The sequence below is a fragment of the Pteronotus mesoamericanus genome, unplaced genomic scaffold, assembly GCF_021234165.1.
Source record: "Pteronotus mesoamericanus isolate MK-2021 breed Mesoamerican mustached bat unplaced genomic scaffold, CSHL_Meso_final contig_33, whole genome shotgun sequence".
Taxonomy (NCBI): Eukaryota; Metazoa; Chordata; class Mammalia; order Chiroptera; family Mormoopidae; genus Pteronotus; species Pteronotus mesoamericanus.
Window position 1 is genome coordinate 2,606,056 of NW_026555135.1, and position 19,458 is coordinate 2,625,513.

Below are 19,458 nucleotides of genomic sequence, written 5' to 3' on the forward strand. Positions count from 1 at the left end.
CTTCTCCAAAGAGGATATACAAATGGCCAATAGGCTCATGAAAAGATGCTCAATGTCACTAATCATCAGGGAAATGCAAATTTCCTGATTGAAAACCACAATCAGATGTCACCGTACACCTGTCTGAACGGCTATCATCAATAAATCCACAAATGACAAGTGTTTGTGAGGGTGTGGAGAAAAGGGAACCCTCACGCACCATCGGTGGGAATGCAGGCTGGCGCAGCCACTATAGGAAACAGTTTAGAGGTTCTTCAAAAAATTAAAAATGGAACTGCCTTATGACCCAGAAATTCCACTTCTGAGTATGCATCTGAAGAAACCTAAAACACTAATTTGAAAAAATATATGTGCACCCCTTTGTTCATTGCAGTGTTATTTACAGTAGCCAATATATGGAAGCAGCCCAAGTGTCCATCAATAGACAATTCGATAGGAAGAAATGTTACATATATACATTGGAATATTACTAAGTCATAAAAAGAATGAAATCTCACTATTTGCGAGACCTAGAGGGTATTATGCTAAGTGAAATAAGTAAGTCAGAGAAAGACAAATACAATATAACTTCACTTATATGTGGAATCTAAAGAGCAAAATAAACAGAACTGAAACAGCCTCAGACATAGAGAGTGGATTGATGGCTGACAGCGGGGGGTGGGTTTGAGGAACTAGGTGAAAGAGCTGATGGGATTAAGAAGCATAAATTGGTAGTTACAGAACAGTCATGGGGATGTAAAGTACAGCAGAGGGGATATAGTCAATAATTTTGTAATAACTGTGTGTGTTGCCAGACGGGTTCTGGAAATATCAGGAAGAACACTTTGTAAAGTATATGATTGTTTAACCACTATGCCGTACTCCTGAAACTAATACAAAATATTATTAAAAGTAAAATGTAATTTAAAAATAAAAATAGCCCTGGCTAGTCTGGTTCATTTGGTTGGAGAGTCATCCCATATACCAAAAGGTTGTGGGTTCGATTCCCAGTCAGGGCATGAGCCTAGGTTGCAGATTTGGTCCCTGGTCAGGGTGTATACAGGAGGCAACTGATCGATGCTTCCCTCTCACATCTACCTATCCTTCCCTCCTTCCCTCCTTCCCTCCCCCTGCACTTCCGCTCTCCCCCTCCCTCCTCCCATCCTTTCTCATCTCTCTAAAATCAATAAGCAAGTTCTCCAGTGAGGATTAAAAAATAAAATAAATAAATAAATTTTCTACAGCAGAGATGAGGAGTTTAATAAAAAAAAAGCCAAGTGTGTTCAGGGAAGATTTTTTTGGTATAGGAGTGAAAAAAGAAAAAAAAAAGAATACCAATCCTTTGCAAACTCTTCCAAAAATTAGCAGAAAAGGAAGCACTCCCGACCAACTATCTGAAGTCAGTTTTACCCTGAAACCTAAACTAAGGAAAGACATCACAAGAAAGGAAAACTACAGGGTCATATCCCTATGAATATAAACACAAAAATCCTAAAAAAAAAAAAAAAAAAAAAAAAAAAAAAAAACGACTAGCACACTGAATGAGCAACACACAAAAAGGATTATATGCTGTGACCAGGTGGGATTTATCCCATTTATGGAAGGCTGGTTTAATACCTGGAAATCAAATGTAATCAAATCTAATACCCTTTCAAGATTAAAAAAAAACAAAAACAAAAACAAACACTCAACAAACTCGGAATAGAAATAAATTCTCAACCCGATAAAAGACACTTATGAAAACCCCCCAACAAACTTTATAATTAATGGTGAAAGACTGAAAGCTTTCCCACTAAGATCAGGAGTGAGACAAGGATGTCCGCTCTTGCCACTTCTACTCATCATTGTACTGGAAGTTAAAACCTTGGCAATTAGTCAAGGAAAAAAAGATTTTTTTTGTCATGGTGACTCCGCTGTATTGCTTTGGTTGCTAGGAAGCTCAGGCTTGCTTTAGGCAATAGGCCTCTATTGTGAGCAGAAGTGCATGATGTGCATGTTTCAGTGACAGAATTACCTTCGGACTCATTCTTTTCCTGTCCCTATTTTCCTTTCATACAATGCTCTAAATTGTTTATGTATTAATGCTTATTTGTTTACACTCTACTCCAAAAATGTTCTGTTATCTTTCATAAAGATACTCTAATGCTGTATGAATATGAATGTCACTGTAAGTCCTCTGTGGAGTGAAAAATAGATGGATAGAATATTAGACCTAAACGTGTGGATGAATGTACAGTCTGGAAAGATCTGGCAGTTGGAGGGGCAGGACTGGAGGTGGGGAGATCAAGGAGGGAAATGGCACCATTATAAAGTTTAAGGGAACCCTGCCAACTCCTCCAGCCTTATATTTCCCTTTTCCTACAAGTTACCTGTCCGTTGCACTGACACCTACCGATCGTGGCTCCTGCACAGGCCATTTTAACTCCTTCCCCTGTATCTCGTGTAACGCTGTTCACCCTGCCCAGAATGCCCGCCCTCACCTTCTTAACCGCTACGCAGCCTGCAAAGCTCATCTCATCGGAACCTCTCCAGGAAGCTTGCCCTCCTGGCCTGTGGCAGAGGCATTCCCCCTTCCTCCAGGCTTCCAGCTCCTGGGTTTCTCGTTCTCAGCACTGACTGTGTGCACTGTTCCCGTCCATCTTGCCCATTAGACGAAGGACATCTCAAGGGCAGGACCATGTCCCATCCATTTGTATTCCCAGGATTCGGAGGCAGCATCAGAAGTGAGGTGACATTAGGCAGATAGGCAGAGGCAGCAGCAACCCTTCCTAAACACTGGTCAGAACCACACCCCAGCCAGACCCCAGGTGTTGTCTGTGCCCCCACAGATGTCCCTACCAGTAGCCATGGGTCTCCTGGAAGGGACTTCCAGACCTGCCATGTGCTGGCTTCCAGGGGCTGACAGCAGGCCAGCCGTCCAAGGGCTGCGCCATCTGGGGGAGCTGGGAACGAGCGGGCAGGGGCAGGTGGATCCAGGCACCTGTGTCAAGAAGATGGACTCTGTGCTCTTGCTGTCCTCATCTGACGGGTGCTCCGGGCTGAGGTGAACAGCGGTGTCGCTCCGGCGAGATGTGGTCTCCTCACTAGGCACAGAGGAGGTGGAGCGGATGGGAGGAAGTGGCACAAAGGTCCGGTGGTGCAGGGAAGGCCCTTCCAGGCCCTCGATGAGCATCTCTGGCTTCCGAGAAGTGTCTTTGGTGGTGGACAGCCCTTCAGCCACCCGTGACTCCGACATTTCCTTTGACGGAGACTTGATCGTAGTGGCAGGGAGGTGATGGAGAAGCAGAGGCTGCTTTGGTACTTTTGGGACTTGGGTTTTCACCTGTCATGGGAGAAGGGCTGAAGTGTTTTGCTTCCTAATTGGAATCTCTCCTCCTAAGAATCACCCACCGAAGGCCACTTAGTATAGTGATCAGAGCACTGGGTAAGGACTCACAGGAGGAGGAAAGGAGCAAAATGACACTTAACTGGGCACCTACGATGTGCACGACGCATGACATACGTTGTTTTGTTTACACCTCAGAACTACCCAGTGAATAATTATCTTCATTTTATAATGAGGAAATGGGCTCAGAGAGGTAAAATGACTTGTCCAACGTCACAGAGTTATTCAGTGGCAGAGCTTAGACTACCTAACTCTTGTTCTGGGCTCCAGGCCTCACTCTAATCCCCTGACCACATCACTCTGGCCCTCAGTAGCCTTATTCCTCTGTTCAGGGTTTAACCCAGTGCCCTTGATGCCCTCAGGGATGCCCAGGAGGGCACGGGGGCGATGGTCCTGCATTTTCTGGAAGGCAGCAGCGCCAGGGGGTCCTCGCACCTTATATAAAGATCAATAAGCTCAATCTCTCTCAGGGCTCAGGACCAAGGAAATTACTTCTTTCCTGTTGGAACTGCTCAGCTTCCTTAAATTAGCAAAAGCCTGTTACCCTTCCACCCTCTTCCTTTGCCTCAGCTGCCAGGAGGGAGCCATGCGCCACAGCCGTTGCACCGTTTCCCTCAGCTGGGCTCAGCTCTTCCTTCCCTCCCAAGTCACATGGTAGGTTGATTTTATTCTTCGTCAAAGGTATTTGGTCTACTTATATCTACACTTTGACAGACAATGCAGTGAGTGGAAAGAACCTACGCACTGTTGTTAGAAAAATATGGGCGGGAACGCAGTTCTATCTTCGAGCTCCCATGTCTTTCTCGTGAAATGGGAGCGTAGTCCCTGTCCTGCCTGTGTTCTCCCGAATGAGACGATGTGCGCAAACCTTCCTAACAAACTAAAAAGTGTGAAGGATGGCTGTTTTATAAACAATGTTTCCTTCTCAAAAATATGTAAAACTTTAGTGTTTACACTTGGAGCTTAGGGACCCAGAGTCTTTTTTCAGAAGGTCAGAAGAAACACCAAGTGTTATCATTTGCTGCTGGTGGGGAAGGGGCAACAGTTCCTTATCCCTGCCTCTCACAGGTCTGGGCTGGAGCGGCGTAAGGGTGGGGGTAGGGGAAGGGGTGGCTGATGGGGGGGGTGGAGTGGAGTGTGGGGAGGGGAGAGAGGCTCTTTGTCTGGTCCTCCACCACTTTTCTAGCTCCTTCTCAAGGAAAGACTGGATAGCTAATTGGCTAGAGGTTAACAGGCACTGGGCCCTATGTCCCCGGTGAGCTGGACTGGCCAGCACCAAGGGCAGCCTGTTTGATCTTCCATTTGTGTTCTTCATGCAGAGGGCTCACCCAGCTTCTTGTTGAGGTTGCACGTTGGGTGGGGCCGGGCCTGCTCTGGCAGGTTTTCCATTTCCCCCAGTTCTGTCCAGGCCTAGGCCTGAGGGAGGGCCAGCAGTCTTTGTCCATGTAACTGGCTAAGTAAAAGACCCAGAGTCTGCTGCGTACACCAGGCCATCTCTGTGAGTCCGCTGGGACGTATTGGCATCTCCAGTCTAGCTAAAGGCCTAGCCACATTCTCCAGTCTACTCTACATTGGAGGTTAGATGGTGTTTGCCTAGATTTATAAAGCATTGATTTGTTTCTCATTTGGCCACTGGATTTGTATTTATCCTCTATCAGTCAGAACCTTAAAGGCTCTTTTGGACCTGAATGCTAATTTTTAACAAGTATGTCATTTTACCTATGTGAGCCTCTTCCTTGTCTGTTGTGAGGATTATGGGATAGCACATGTGCTCAGCTGTGCACTGGGCAGGGGTGCTATGTGCATAGGAGAGAGGATTACGGGCTTAGCATCCGGCTCACTCTACTTCTGCCCTCCCCAGCTGCTGATGGGAAGAGACGGGGAGGAGGCAACAGACAAGAGGAAGATGATGAAAACCCTTTGAATGTCTGTCTTTTTCTGGTTTTAAATGCTGCTCTGGTCCTATAAGGGCTCCAGACAAGAAAGAACTAGGCTGGGCTGAGGCAGACTGTGGAGCAGGTGGCAAGGAAGAAACTACTTAACTTTTGGGGCCAGCAGCGCTCAGTCCAGCTTTTGGCTATAGGAAGACTAAAGTTCAGGAGGGAGAAGCATTTCACAGGAATTTCTGAAATTCATCAGATGAAGGAGGGATTTAACTTATTTTATGGCATCCCAGAAGGCAAGTCTAAGACCACTGGCTGGGGAGGGCCCAGAGGGAGCCGACTGCTCTCAGCCTGAGGAAATGCTTCTTAAGCTTCAGGCAGGAGGTGTGTGTTCCAGGCCTGACCCAGCCCCCGTGCTTGCACAGGTGACTATGACTTGCACTTGCATGGGTTTGGGAGTTTATCACGTACTTCCATATCTGTTGCTCCATCCGAGCCTCTCAGCATCTTGGAGAGGTTTTAGAGTTGAGAAGCTGAAGCTCAGAGAGGGAAAGTCGTGCCCAAGTTCAGGCAGCTGTGGAAAACGAAGGGGCCCGGCTCATGCTGGGGTCTTCTGACTCTCCCCGCATCTTCACAGCTCCTTCTCTGGGCCTCAGTTTCTCCATAAAATTAGGGGGTTGGACGCAATGACCTGCAAGCCTGCTGCGGACACTGCCTTTTGGGTCTCTCTGACTGCCTCATCCCTCCTGGGTTTCTCTGTATTAAAAGAGCAGGGAGAGGAGAAGACACTACTGCACTGCCGCGGGGGCGGAGGGCGGGGAGCGCAGGGAGGGATGCAGCTCGATTGCCAGGCTGGTCCATGTACGCTGACATCCGCTCCACTGCCTCTGGGCTTAGAGGTCCCACCTTGGAAGCCTCACCTTCCTTGAGGCTTTCCGAGGTATCAAAATACGATGTTTAGCCTTCACTATCCTCCTTCGAACTAAGTGGATCCCCAGCCGCTCCTGGAGGAAGCTCTTTAGCAGTGGAGGGACCCCTGGAGCCATGATGGGAAAATAAGATTATGGTTAGTTAAGACTTATGAGGGGTTTACTATGAGCCAGACACTTTCCAAATTGCTGTACACGTATTAACTCACTTAATTCTCACACCAACCCTAGGAAGTAGGTACCCATAATCCCATGCAATAGATGAAGAAACTGACACAGAGAGAGGTTAAGGAATTTGCCCAAAGCAACAAGGATAGTGTGGAGCAAGGATTAGAACTTTGCTGGTGTCCCTCCAGGGCCCAGGACTCTCAAATGCCTTCTGCCGCCTCATGTTGGACAGTGGATTCTGCTGCTGACACAGCAGCCACTGCATTCAGTATGTTTTGGGACAGAACAGCCCTGCACCCTCCCAACTGGTAAATGAGGTCACGACAGACTTGTTCCACCAAGCAGGGTATTGCTTAAATAGTCCATGCAGGATCTAGATAATCCTGTATTCCATCCTCAGCTATGCCTCTTTCTTGCTGTGTGACTTTGGGTAGACCACGGACCTCCCTGTGCACAGGGCCGGTAACGCCTGCCTCACGGGGCTGCTGTCGGGATGAGTGGGTGTAGAGCAGGTGCTCTGCAGTGTCTCCTCCATCCCCCTTGTCCACCCATGATGGAGAGCAGAGCCCAGGGCTTGGCATCGAGGAAGTGGGGATGAGGGTCCCCACACTGCTTCCTGGGCACTGGGGTGGGGGTGGGCAGCTTCGCAGGAACCATACCTTTTCTGTGGGCCACCAGAGGGTTGTTATGAAAGATGAGCTCACAGAGAGATGGGAAGAGGGCTACGGGCAGGATGGCGTCTTCCTTCGCAATCTGTGAGCATGCAGGAGAGAGCATCGGTTAACAGTGCTGCTCACCTCTGCAGGGCTACATGCTTGCTAGGCTGGGGAGGGGCTGGGGATGTGGTGCTGCTGTGGACGGGACTCATGCTGGGCCGCCTCGTATCCTTGAAATGTCACCTGCTCACCCCCAGAACACCTTGCCCCTCCTGTTCAAAATTCTAACATCACTGTTGAATGCTTGAGAATTACAAATTTTTCTCCCTTCTCCATACTGGTTATGTAGCCTATCCCATGTTTTAAGGATGTTGGTAACAACAACAACAAAAAATAACAAACACATATAGCACTTGTCTTGCAATGAGTCTGAAAGGGAGGCAGGGCATTGACTTTGGCTTCAGGATACAGTTTGTCTGATACTTCACCTTCCTCACTGCAACCTCTACACACCCCATCAGTCTATCAACAGCTCTCCTGATAGTCTCTTTCACTGGGCCTGTCCTGGGCACTGATCTGGGGAGGGACAGGGACAGGAGGTCAGGGGGACCCAACTATCTAAGGGAAAGGCAGAGCCCATCGTAAGGGAGACCGCATGGCTGTCTGGGGCCTGGAGGCGGCTCCACCCCTGTGAGCACAGCCTCTGAAGGGCAAAAAACACACCATCTGTGTTGAGCAGAGTGGCTGGAACATCTGGGGACAACCTTAGGGAGGGTGTCTATTAGCAACAGGACAATGTCAGAGATATCAGTATCACAGAGGCCAGGAGTGGGGGCAGTGACTTTTTAGATGCCTGGAAACATGAAAGCTGTTGGGTCAGACCCTCTAGTGCTGAGGTCTGAGGGCTGGAAGGAGGAGGGCACTTCAGCTTGGTTTCCTCTGGAGATTCACTGGATAACATGTCCAATGGGCAATTAACCTAGTCATTGTCTTTCATGTTTGTTCATCCAATCAAATATCTACTGAATGTCTGCATGTGACAAGCACTGGGTTGGAGCTGAGTAAAACAGATATTACTCCTGTCCTCACAGAGCACTGCCTAGCAAGGAAGAAACTGTAGCATAAAGGACAGTCGATTTACTGCTTTGATTAGTGCCATGAAAGAGAAGCACATGAAGCACTGGGGTGATTTGACCTAGTTAGGGAGATAAGGCGTTCCTGAGATCTGAAGGATGGGTGGAAGGTAATTAGTGAATGCAGTGGAGGATACAGTATGAAGCAGACAAACCTCTGTATTAACCAAAACCCTTTCCTTTACTTGCTGGGCACACAGATAGACTGTTCATCTTCTTGCCTTCCAGGCAGCCAGATGTGGTTATATGACTCAGTTCTAGCCAATGCAATCTCAGTGGAAGTGAGAAATGCCATTTCCAGCCATAGCCCATTCAAAACCCACTGCATGATCCTCTTCATCTCTCAACCACCTATCCACCAGATGCACGGGATCCAATACCATACTCTTAAGACACTATGCCAGAGCCAGAAGGGACCTGGGTCCCTGAATGGTCATGTGAAAGGCCACTGGCCAATCAGAAATATCCACAGTGAATTTTGTAAAAGGAAGAAATAACCTTTTATTGTGTCAAGTCATTGAGATTTTAAAGTGTGTTGCAGTAGCTAGTATTACTACTCTAATTAACGCACAGAGGAAGTGTTCCATGCAAAGAGAACAATGTGTGAAAGTCCTAACCATGAGGAGAAAAGCCTGCTGGAGGGATTTAAAGAATAGTATGACTAGAGCTGAGAAAAAGGGGGCTTCTTGCAAAATGAGGCTAGTGATGCAAGAATGGGCCAGACTAAAGCTAGTCAAAGGTTTTAGTTAACAGGTCCATGGGGAACCTATTAGATGAATTTTTACAAATATGAGGACCTAAATTTGATTAGATTTGGTAATGGAGGACATGTGGGTGGGAAAGAGCAATGTAAGGGAGAGAAAAGTATCAAGGGTGACAACCACGCTTTGGTTTGAGTACCTGGATGAGTGATGGAGTTATTCCCTAAGGTATGGAACAATGAAAGGCCATCAGGTTTGAAGGGAAAGATCATTAATTCACTTTGGATACATGTACTTTGGAGGTACCTTTGAAACCTCCAAGCACAGAATCATATAGACAGCGGGTACACTGGAGCAGAGGGGAGTGGCCTGTACCGGAGGAAAATTTGTGAGTCACTGTTCATGGGCCAGTGGGTATGTGAAGCCATCCCTAGGGAGAGAGTACAGAGTGAGAGAAGAAAAGGAACTAGGAGTGGGCTTTGATCATCTAGACCAGGGCTTGGCAAAATTTTTTGGTCAAGGGCCAGGTAATAAATATTTTATGCTTTCCAGGCCATACAGTCTCTGTCGTAAATATTCAACTTTGCTGTTGTAGCACAAAAGCAGCCATAGACAATTCATAAGCAAATAAGTATGCTGGCTCTGTTCCAACAAAAGTTTACTTATGTACTCTGAAATTTGAGTTTCATAGAATTTTAATGTGTCATGAAGTATTATCCTTCTTTGGTTTTTTACAACCATTTAAAAATGTAAGAATCACACTCAGCTTGGAGGCTGTACAAAAACCAGGGTCAGCAGATACAGCCCATGGGCTAAGTCTAGGTCCCCATCTATTTAGTAAAGTTCCATTAGGACACTGTCATGCTCATTCATTTCCATATTACCTTTTGTGCTACAAGAGCAGAGTTGAGTAGCTGCAAGAGAGTAATACATTTAATTTTTGGCCCTTTACAGAAGAAGTTTGCTCAATTCTTATCTAGACACTAGAAAAGGAGGGAGGGAGGACGAAACTACAAAGATGCCTAATTTGTGTTGATAAATGACTATATAATGGTGGTTAAATAGGGTGCAGCTCTTATACGCAAATCAGGTCATCCAGAAGCTGTCAAACAGAATGGGGGATGGAAAATTTAATTTTGTCAGGATGCAAAATTCCATCCATCCAAGTCAGATGGCTAAAAAACTGAAAAAAGTTACAATTAAAACTAGTAAAGAGTTGAAAGATACCCAGGGAACATGTATCAAATTTTCTGTGAAATTAAGTCCCACCTGAAAGATATGCCTTAAGACTCTGGCTGATGTAAGAAGAATTTGGCCATCAGGCTAGCTTGTTCGCTATAGGGTAAGTTGAGTGCCCCTGGAAATAAATTCAGGTAGCAATGACAACTTGAAATTTCTACCCAATTTCATTGGGTTAAGGGACTATAACTTAATATATCAAATTTATGAACTAAGTAAATAGTATTAAAGGTGAGTGAAAGTGGTGGTATCAGTCAAGATGGTGACTTAGGGAAATATGGCACTCTAATCCTCCCGCAACTGCATCAAAATTACAGCTAAATTACGGGACAGCCATCATTCAGTAGACCTGAAATCTGGCTGAACAGAAAGAACTCCTACAACTAAGGATATAAAGAAAAAGTCACGAGGTAGGATGGGTAGAGACATCAAATGGCTGGTCCCACATCCAATTTTGGCAAATAAAAATTGGGAGGCATATCTCAGGTGCGGAGGTCCCCCTTGAAGAGCGAAAGGTCCCAGCCCCACACAAGGCCTCCCAGCCCAGGGTTCCAGCGCCAGGAAGAGAAGTCCCTTTAACTTCTGGTTATAAAAGCCAGTGGGGATTGTGGCTGAGTGAGAGAGAGGGCCTCTAGAGTCCCAGGAATTCCTTTTAAGGGGTCTGGATGCTGATGGACTTGCTCTGAACTCCAGTGCTGGGGAAGCAGCTCAAAATGCACCAGGGACATACCAGAAGGAATTGCATTGTCTGGCTTCAAGGTGAGAGCTAGGAGGGCAGCTTTCTCTCTGATAGAAGTGCAAGCAGAGGCAATGATCCTTTGCTGACCCCTCCCTACACAGCGCTGACAGGCAGGAACCATATCTGAGTCTCCATCAACCTGGCTCACACTGTTTGTCCCACCCTGATAATTCCCTGAGACCTTGCCTTAGCCAATTTGTGGGTCCACCCAAGCTGTTTCCAGTGGCTTATCCATACAAATGGCCTCTCTTGGCTTATGCTTCTGACTTTTTTAAAACCTCTTAAATAAGCAGCATCTGGCCTTAGTGTGTGCCCTGTGCTTCTCACTAAGTGGCCCCAGGTTCAGCATTAGCAGCAGCCAGCCTTAGTTTGCCGCTTGGCCTCTCCTGGATACCTCTAAGCCAAGCACAAGAAGCTGCCATCTATAGATCACTTGGTAGTTTATGGTGGGTGGGCAGGGCACAGGTGGCAGCTGACCTTAGCCTGCACCTCCTGGAAGGTTACAGAGCCAGTGAACCCAGTGGATAACTTCAGACCACATTGAAGCACCACCCAACTGCCTCCACAAGTGACACACTCAAGGGGTGGGCTCAGCAGGCACCAGAGCTCTGCTGAAATAAGTCCTGCTTTGTGGGGTCAGCCTCTGCACAGCTGATCCTCCACAGTGGTCACAGCCAGTTCTCTCAGCCAGTGAACCTGGGGCTAAATATCTCCCACTGATGTACCAACATCAATCAAGGATCAACTACAACAGGAGAGTGTACACAGCCCACACAGGGAGTGTACCTGAAGCACCTAGCTCAGGTGACCTGGAAGGATGTGCCATTGGACCTTACAGGACACCCAGTACATTAGGCCATACTACCAAGACACGGAGTCAAAGAAGCTCTTCCTAATACATAGAAACAAACACAGGAAGGCTGCCAAAAGAAGCAGACAAAGAAACATGGCCCAAGTGAAAGAACAGATCAAAACTTCAGAAAAAGCCAAATAAAATGGAGATAAGCAATCTATCAGAAGCAGAGTTCAAAACACTGGTTATAAGGATGCTCAAGGAGCTTAGTGAGGACCTCAGAAGCTTAAAAGAGACCCAGTCAGAAATGAAGGATATGCTAATTGAAATAAATAACAATTTACAGTGAAACAACAGTAGAGTGGATGAAACTGAGATCAAATAAATGATTTGGAACACAAGGAAGCAAAAACAACCAATCAGAACAGCAAGAAGAAAAAAAGAATCCAAAAAAATGAGGATAGTATAAGCAGCCTCTGGGACAATTTCAAAAAGCCCAACATTCGCATCATTGGGGTGCCAGAAGGAGAAGAGAAAGAAGAAGAAATTGGAAATCTATTTGAAAAAATAATGAAAGAAATCTTCCCTAATTTGGTGGAGGAAGTAGACATGCAAGTCCAGGAAGCACAGAGAATCCCAAACAAGATGGACACAAACAGGCCCACTCCAAGACACACTATAATTAAAATGCCAAAGGTTAAAGATAAAGAGAGAATCTTAAAAGCAGCAAGAGGAAAACAGTTAGTTACCTACAGGAGAGTTCCCACAAGACTGTCAACTGATTTCTCAAAAGAAACTTTGCAGGCTAGAAGGGATGGGCAAGAAATATTCAAAGTCATGAAAAGCAGAGATGTATAGCCAAGATTGCTTTACCCAGCAAAACTATCATTTAGAATCAAAGGGTGGACAAAGAACTTCCCAGACAAGAAAAAACTAAAGGAGTTCATCATTGCCAGACCATTATTATATGAAATGTTAAAGGGACTTATTTAATTAGATCAAAATTATGAATAATAAAATGGCAATAAACACATACCTATCAACAATTGAATCTAAAAAACAAACTAAGCAAACAAGAACAGAGTCAGAATCCTGGTTACAGAGAGTGTTGTGATGGTTGCCAGATGGCAGGGGGGTGTGGGGTAATGGGTGAGGAGGTGGGGGAATTAAGAACAAATAAGTGGTTACAGAATAGCCATTGGGATGTTAAGTACAGTACTGAAAATGGAGTAGCCAAAGAACTTATACACATGACCCATGGTCATGAACAATGGTGGAGGGATTGCCTGAGGGAGTTGGGGTTGCTGGGTGGAGGGGGGCAAAGGAAGAAAAATCAGGACAACTGTAATTGCATAATCAATAAAATATAATTTAAAAAACTGAATAACTTACATCATCACTTTTCTTGAGTATAACAGAGAGCTAAGGTCTCAGGGCAATCAAATGGCCTGAAAGCTAAAGTTGGATGGGCATGTTGAAGGAGACATGGGACACAGACACTGGCTCTTCTATGGCAGAATGTGGGAAGAAGAGATGGCAAGTGCCACACGAGCATTTAAGAAGAAATCAACTAAAAGTTTTAAATAATTGCAAAAGGCCAAGTGTGGGCTAGAGTAAGAGAACAGGCTGCAGACGTAAGGAGAATTCACACCCACTTGTATGTGAAAGACTGGACACAGGAAGGGAGGCTGGAGAACAGCTTCCTTGGGCTGTAGGCCCGGAGGAGTTCAGCAGCTGCCTCTGCAGGAAAGGCAGGAATTCTTGCCAACCCTTCTCCCTAGTAAACAAAAGGCTTAAGTTGCTGAGGAAAGTCAGCAATCTTTGTTGGGCCCAGAGCCCTGCATGGAGGGTAGGGTGCGGGAGTGGTGGAGAGGGAAGAGATAAAAAAATTAAAACTTACTACTCTTGGGATAGTGGACAGGAAACCAACTGGGGTCCACTACATTAGAGATATTCTACTGCTGGGAGAGGGGTAGGATCACTGAGAAAGGCTCATTCTCGAGATACAGGAACCCAGAGCCTGCTAAAGACTAGGGTTGTACCCTCCCTTTGGCCTTGCTACCAGCAGACTAGCCAGCACTAAGTAACAGGCAAAAACAGCCTATTGATGGGGAAAGAACAAGAGTGTGGAGATAAAACCCTCAGGTGTAGGAACCCAGGGAAGACTGCAAGCTGAGGCTAGAGCAGAAGCACAGATATATGCTCTGACACCCCAGCAAGAACCAACCATATGCTGTCTCAAAGAGAAGTGCTTTAAATATAAAGCTACAAATCAGTTGAAAGTAAAAGGATAGAAAGAGACATACCATGCCAATAGATAGTAAGAGTATGTTCTGTATCTCTATTAAAATCAGACAAAATAAACATTAAGAAAGGAGTATTATTAGAGGCAAAGGATGACAGTCATAATAATGAAAGTATCAACACATAAGGTAGATAAAAAATTCTAAATGTATATGTACCTGATAGTAGAGCTTGAAAACACATGCAGCCAAAACTGACAAAACTAAAGGGAGAAAAAAAATCCACAATTGTGACTGAAGATTTTAACACACAGCTCTCAATAACTGATAGAACAACTAGACAAAACAACGGTACAGAAAAGACCTGAGTAACACTACCAACCACCTGAACTTAATTGATATTTATAGAACACTATCCCCGCAAACTGCAGAATACACATTTTTTAAATGCACATGGAATGTTCACAAAGATAGAATATAGGGTGGACCATAAAGCAAACTTAAACAGATTTCAGAAGAATAAAACCTAACAGCTTATGTTATCTGAGCACAACAGAATTAAATTAGAAATCAACAAATATAAGACATGTAAAAGAGTTCCATATATTTGGAAATTAACTCATTTCTAAACAACCCAGAGGTCAAAGAAGAAATCACAATAAAAATTTTAAATATTTTAATTGAATGAAAATAAAAACACAAATCACAATTTGTAGGATGCAGTTAAAAGAGTGCTTAGAAAGAAATTTAGTTTTATATGCTTATATTAAAAAGAAGAAAGGTCTAAATCAATGGCCTAAAATTACACTACTTGGGAAATTAGATAAAGAGGAGCAAGTTAAATTCATTGTGAGTAGGCAAAAAATAAAGGGTTGAGCAGAAATCAGTAAAATGGAAAAGAGACAAATAATAGAGAAATTCAGTGAAACCAGCAGCTAGTTTAATAAAAAATTCAATCAAAGGGATAACTTCTAATTATTTTGGATCAATAAAATATGAGAAAAGACAAAAATTGCCAATTTCAAGAATGAAAGAATATATCTATGGTCTACTTTGTACAGGGTGCGAAGATCATTCAATGGGGAAAGAACAGTCTTTTCAATAAATGGTATTGAGAAAACCCCCATTTCATACTGCACATAAAGATTAACTCAAAATAGATCAAAGACCTAAATGTCAAAGCTAAAATTACAAAACTCTTAGAAGAAAACACTTGGGGAGTTTAGCTGTACCAACTGCTTGTCTTAGAAGGAAAGTAAGCAGAGTACCTTACAAGAGGCCCACATGCCAGACTTGAGGATGGCTCATCTAGTGGGGTGTACAGGAATTCTAACAGGACATTGATATTGGGGAAATATATTAATGTAAAACATGTTAAGAAAAAACATGTTAAATCTGTCCTATGGTCTTTACATCTGCTATACCCTTAGGGCTAGGACATTTTTCTACATTCTACCCTTACTCTTCAACTCACTAACTTCATTGATTCAGGTCTTAGCTTAAACACTACTCTCTCTAGAACCTTCCCTAATCCCAAATATTAGGTTAGACACCTCCCCACCCCCATGATATACTTCTTAGCACTGTGAATTTCTTCATAACACCAAACATGCTTATACTGTGATTATTTGTCCAGTATCAGTCTTTCCTATGGGTGACAAGCTCCATAAGGGCAGAGGCCTGATCTTTCTTCATACAGCTGTATACCCAGTGCCTAAGACAGAGCCTGACACACGGTTTAAGTGCTAAATATCTGTGACTGAATGGAGGGACTCCTGTCTTAGCTTGCACTCCCTCCACTTCCCCCTACACTGAGAATTGAGCCCTCATACCTGTAATGCAGGGAATTAGAGGGCTGGCCTTTAGGCCAGAGCAGCTGGCATCCCACCCTCCCATCTGGGCCCCTGAGGGAATAGATAGAGAAGCAGAGAGTCACCTTGTTGTAGGCCAGGCTAAGATACCTCAGCTCTGGGAAGGGTGGGGCCAGCGTCTGGTTCCTGGCCTTCAGTGACTTCACAGGAAGAATCTCAAATATGGGAGGAAGTGCACATACCTTGGTTGTCTTAGTAGGAAAAAAAAAAAAATCAAAGTCAGAGTGCCTTGATGATTAAGAAGTTGAAAGCTGCCCAGGGCCAACTGACCTTTCCTATGGCATGTGGTGGAAAGAATGATCACTGCAGGGAGGCTCAGCCAAAAGAGACATGTGGGATCATAAAGGACAATGTCTCTGATAGCTCAGAGTTCTGGCTCCAAGTTCTCTGAGGTCACATGTGAGCTAATTCTCCAGCACCCAAAGTTCTAGTTTCGAGCTCTCTGAGGCCAAAGGATGACACAGCACAAGTGTAGACATCAGAGGTTCTTTGCCCCCCATCTCCCACACTCTGTCCTACAGCAGCTTATCCTGAACTGGATCCTCCTTCTATACAGTGGGACTAAAATTTCTCCAGAGGACAAAGGGGAAGGCTCTTGCATCATTAAGGGGACTTTTCCTAGCAGAGAAATAGAGGAGTAACCTGAGCCTTGAACACCTGGTCTGATGCGTTAGCTCACGTCCTACAGTGCAGGTTTGTCTTCCCAGGATGGAACAACAGCTACGTCCTGGATTACTTCAGGCAGGCCGTGGGGTCTGAATGTGGCACAATGTGTGTCTGCGTAACTTACAGCGTCATGGTCTCTCAGTACAACCCAGCTTGCCTCGGGGTCAACATGTTTGATCAAAAGGAAATTGAAATTGCTGGATTAACTGTGCCTAACTCAGTTCACTCACTGATTCCTTGAGTTAGATGGAACCATAGGAATTTAGATGTTGGGCTAATGACTGGGTTCAAATGAACTAGATTCTGTTCCAAGCTCGGTTAACTAATGTGTCCTGTACAATACTGCATATTGTAAAAGACTAAATCAACATTAAGTTAGTGCATCAATCTTTGTGAGCTTGGGTAGTAAGTGTCTACATTGAGAGAAAAATCAGTATTCTGGGCTAACAAAAATAAGATGTCTAAGCCAATGGCACCAAGGATTAGACCTTGGATGGTGGTATATTTGGCAAGGATCACTTGCTTTAGGGGACTCTTGTTAGGAGCTAATGAAATTCATCCTGGTGGCAGCCTCACTTCAATCCCAGCTTGATCAGTTGAGGCAGCAACGTCAACCTACTGCATAGCAGCAGGACACAGTGAAAGCCAGTCTGTGGGCTGCGTGAGATCAGAGAACCTGCCTATCTAGTCCAACAGTTGCATCCCACAGGCCAGCGCAGTGCTCAGCATGTGATAGGTACTTGGGAAATATTTGTTCAATGAATCAGCTTCCTCAATGTGACATATACAAATGTCTTTCATGGTTCCATTAGCTTATTTCTGTTCATTAAAATTAATGTTCTAACTCAAAGACACAAACATAAAACACATGGATCCTACCTGCGAGGTAGAAAATCCAGGGTATGATGAGAACACAACCTCTGAAACAAAGGAGACACAGAACAAAGGTTGGTGAGAGGGTGGAGTGACTCCAGAAGGGCCAGGGTCTGGCTCTGTCACCCACTGTGTAGAGCAGGGTGCCTCCTATAAGAGTCCTCACTGGTCTTCAGCTCCAATGCTAACTGGGAAGAGGAGCTGGCTGTGACCTGTCAGGTAATAAGCCTGTTGCCTCAAAATAAAGTCCAAACTCCTTGTCAAGTCCTCTGAGGTCCTGCCTGACCTGACCCCTGCCTACTTTTCCAATCTTATCTCATGCTACCCTGCACCCCTCCTTTACTATATTTCAGCCATACTGACCTTCTTTTTCACTTTGCAACATGCAAGCTCTTTCTAGCCTCAGAACTACTGGGCAGTCAGCATTACTGATCAGAAGACAAACCAATGTGTCTTAGAAGAGAGAAATGTAGATAAAAGATATTCTGTCAGAGAATTTGAAAGTACTATTTGTTATGTTAGTGGAAATAGAATGTGTTAAGACAGTGAATTTAGGAGAAAGACTAAGAGTAATCAGCAGCACAGCAGTAGGGAAGAGGCTGCAGGCTGGTTTTATTCTTGGGACCATCAGAATGAGATGAGCCAATAAACAGCTGGGTTCAACCTAATAAATCAGAGCACTGGCTGGGACTACATCCTGTGCAGGCACTGCTCACCTTTGCTCCAGCTAACAAGACCCCTTCCACATGGTAAGGATGTTATACTGAAAAAGGTGACATGAAATGAAGTAAACAATAATATGGGTGGAATACCACCTGTGACGAGGGTCTGGAAAGGAGTTTGGGAAAGGTTTGTGTAAGAAACAAATTAAGAATTAGCAGAAGGATGGGCCATGGCTGCAGGTGCGGGTGCTGAGGAGTGATCGTCTGGGGAGGCTGACAGACTCCTCATCCAGAGAGATGAGCTGCCGCACACGCTGCCTGAATGCATGTTCTGCCCTTCCCCACACTCCCAGGAAGCTGCCCCAGCTATCAGAACCTGCAGCCTAAGGCTCTGCATGGGGATTGTTCAACAAAACATGCGCCACTAAGAATCTCCTGATATTTGAGGAGAATTAACACTATGAAACAAAGTCATTTAATATGAGAAATAGAAGAACTAACATCTGAATAAAAACCTCAACAGAGTTTAGTTAACAAAAAATATAAAAGCTTTAAAATGGAATAATTGTATTCTCTGAGGAATTCAAAAGTGATTTCATTCCTAAATCAAAAGCAGGGGAGAGAAGCTATTAACAGTTTTGTGAATTTAAAATATGATAATCAAATAGATGACAATAAATGTGCTGGGTGAATGAACAGACCCAGGTGAAGAGCTAATTCATAAAGTAAAAGACTAAGCTGAGACACTCCTTCAGAATACAGTGCAAAAAGGCAAAGGAATATCAAGCACAACAGAAAAGAGGACTACAAGGTAGGTCCATATGATGGAATTTGAGATGGAGATGACAAAGATAATGGAAAGGGGAAAATGAAAATTTCCCCAAGATGAAGAGAACCATATATCTTTGGTTGAAAAAACCTTTAAAGTGCCTCACAGGATAAACAAAAAGAGTTGTACATGTAGATGCATCTTAGTGAAGTTTCCAAAGGATAAAAGGGATATATTAAATTCCAGAGAGCAAAAATTGCCTTCCAACAGAGAGACAGACTTCTCATTGGCAACAACAGATCTAGCAGGCAATGGAGAAATATTGTCAAAACTTTTAAGAGAAAATTATTTTAAAGCCAGAATTCTCTAATCAACCAAACTAGCATTCAAGTATAATATCAAAATTAAAATGATATCGGATATTTTAGAAACTCAGAAAAATCTGCTACATGTAAATGAAAAGCAATGTACAAAGGAAACTATCTTTGTGACTGTGAGAAAATCAAGCGACTTCTTAAGTAAGAACCCAAAGACATGAATCCTAAGGTATAAACCCAAAGGCATAAACCATAAGGTAAAATTGGGTAGATTTCTTGTTATGGGATCAACTGTACCCCTGCCAAATTCGTATGTTGAAACCCTAACCCCAGGACCTCACAATGTGACTGTATTTGAGATAGAGCCTTTAAAAGAGTTAATTAACGTTAAATGAGGTCATTAGGATAGGCAAAGTCCTAATCCAGTATGAATGGTCTTTCTATAAAAAATA

The 19,458-nt window shown here is 44.3% G+C and overlaps 1 protein-coding gene across 1 annotated transcript in view; it reads right to left on the bottom strand.

Moving 5' to 3' along the window:
• Positions 1 to 19,458, bottom strand: part of XRRA1 (X-ray radiation resistance associated 1) — a 57,358-nt gene that overhangs the window by 7,435 nt on the left and 30,465 nt on the right. Inside the window, exons 10-14 of the mRNA XM_054576179.1 lie at positions 17,265 to 17,305; positions 15,785 to 15,910; positions 7,004 to 7,097; positions 6,168 to 6,283; positions 2,960 to 3,301 (exon numbers count right to left, since the gene is read on the bottom strand). Coding sequence (XP_054432154.1) covers positions 2,960 to 3,301; positions 6,168 to 6,283; positions 7,004 to 7,097; positions 15,785 to 15,910; positions 17,265 to 17,305 — 719 coding nt within the window. The remainder of the gene's footprint in view (positions 1 to 2,959; positions 3,302 to 6,167; positions 6,284 to 7,003; positions 7,098 to 15,784; positions 15,911 to 17,264; positions 17,306 to 19,458) is intronic.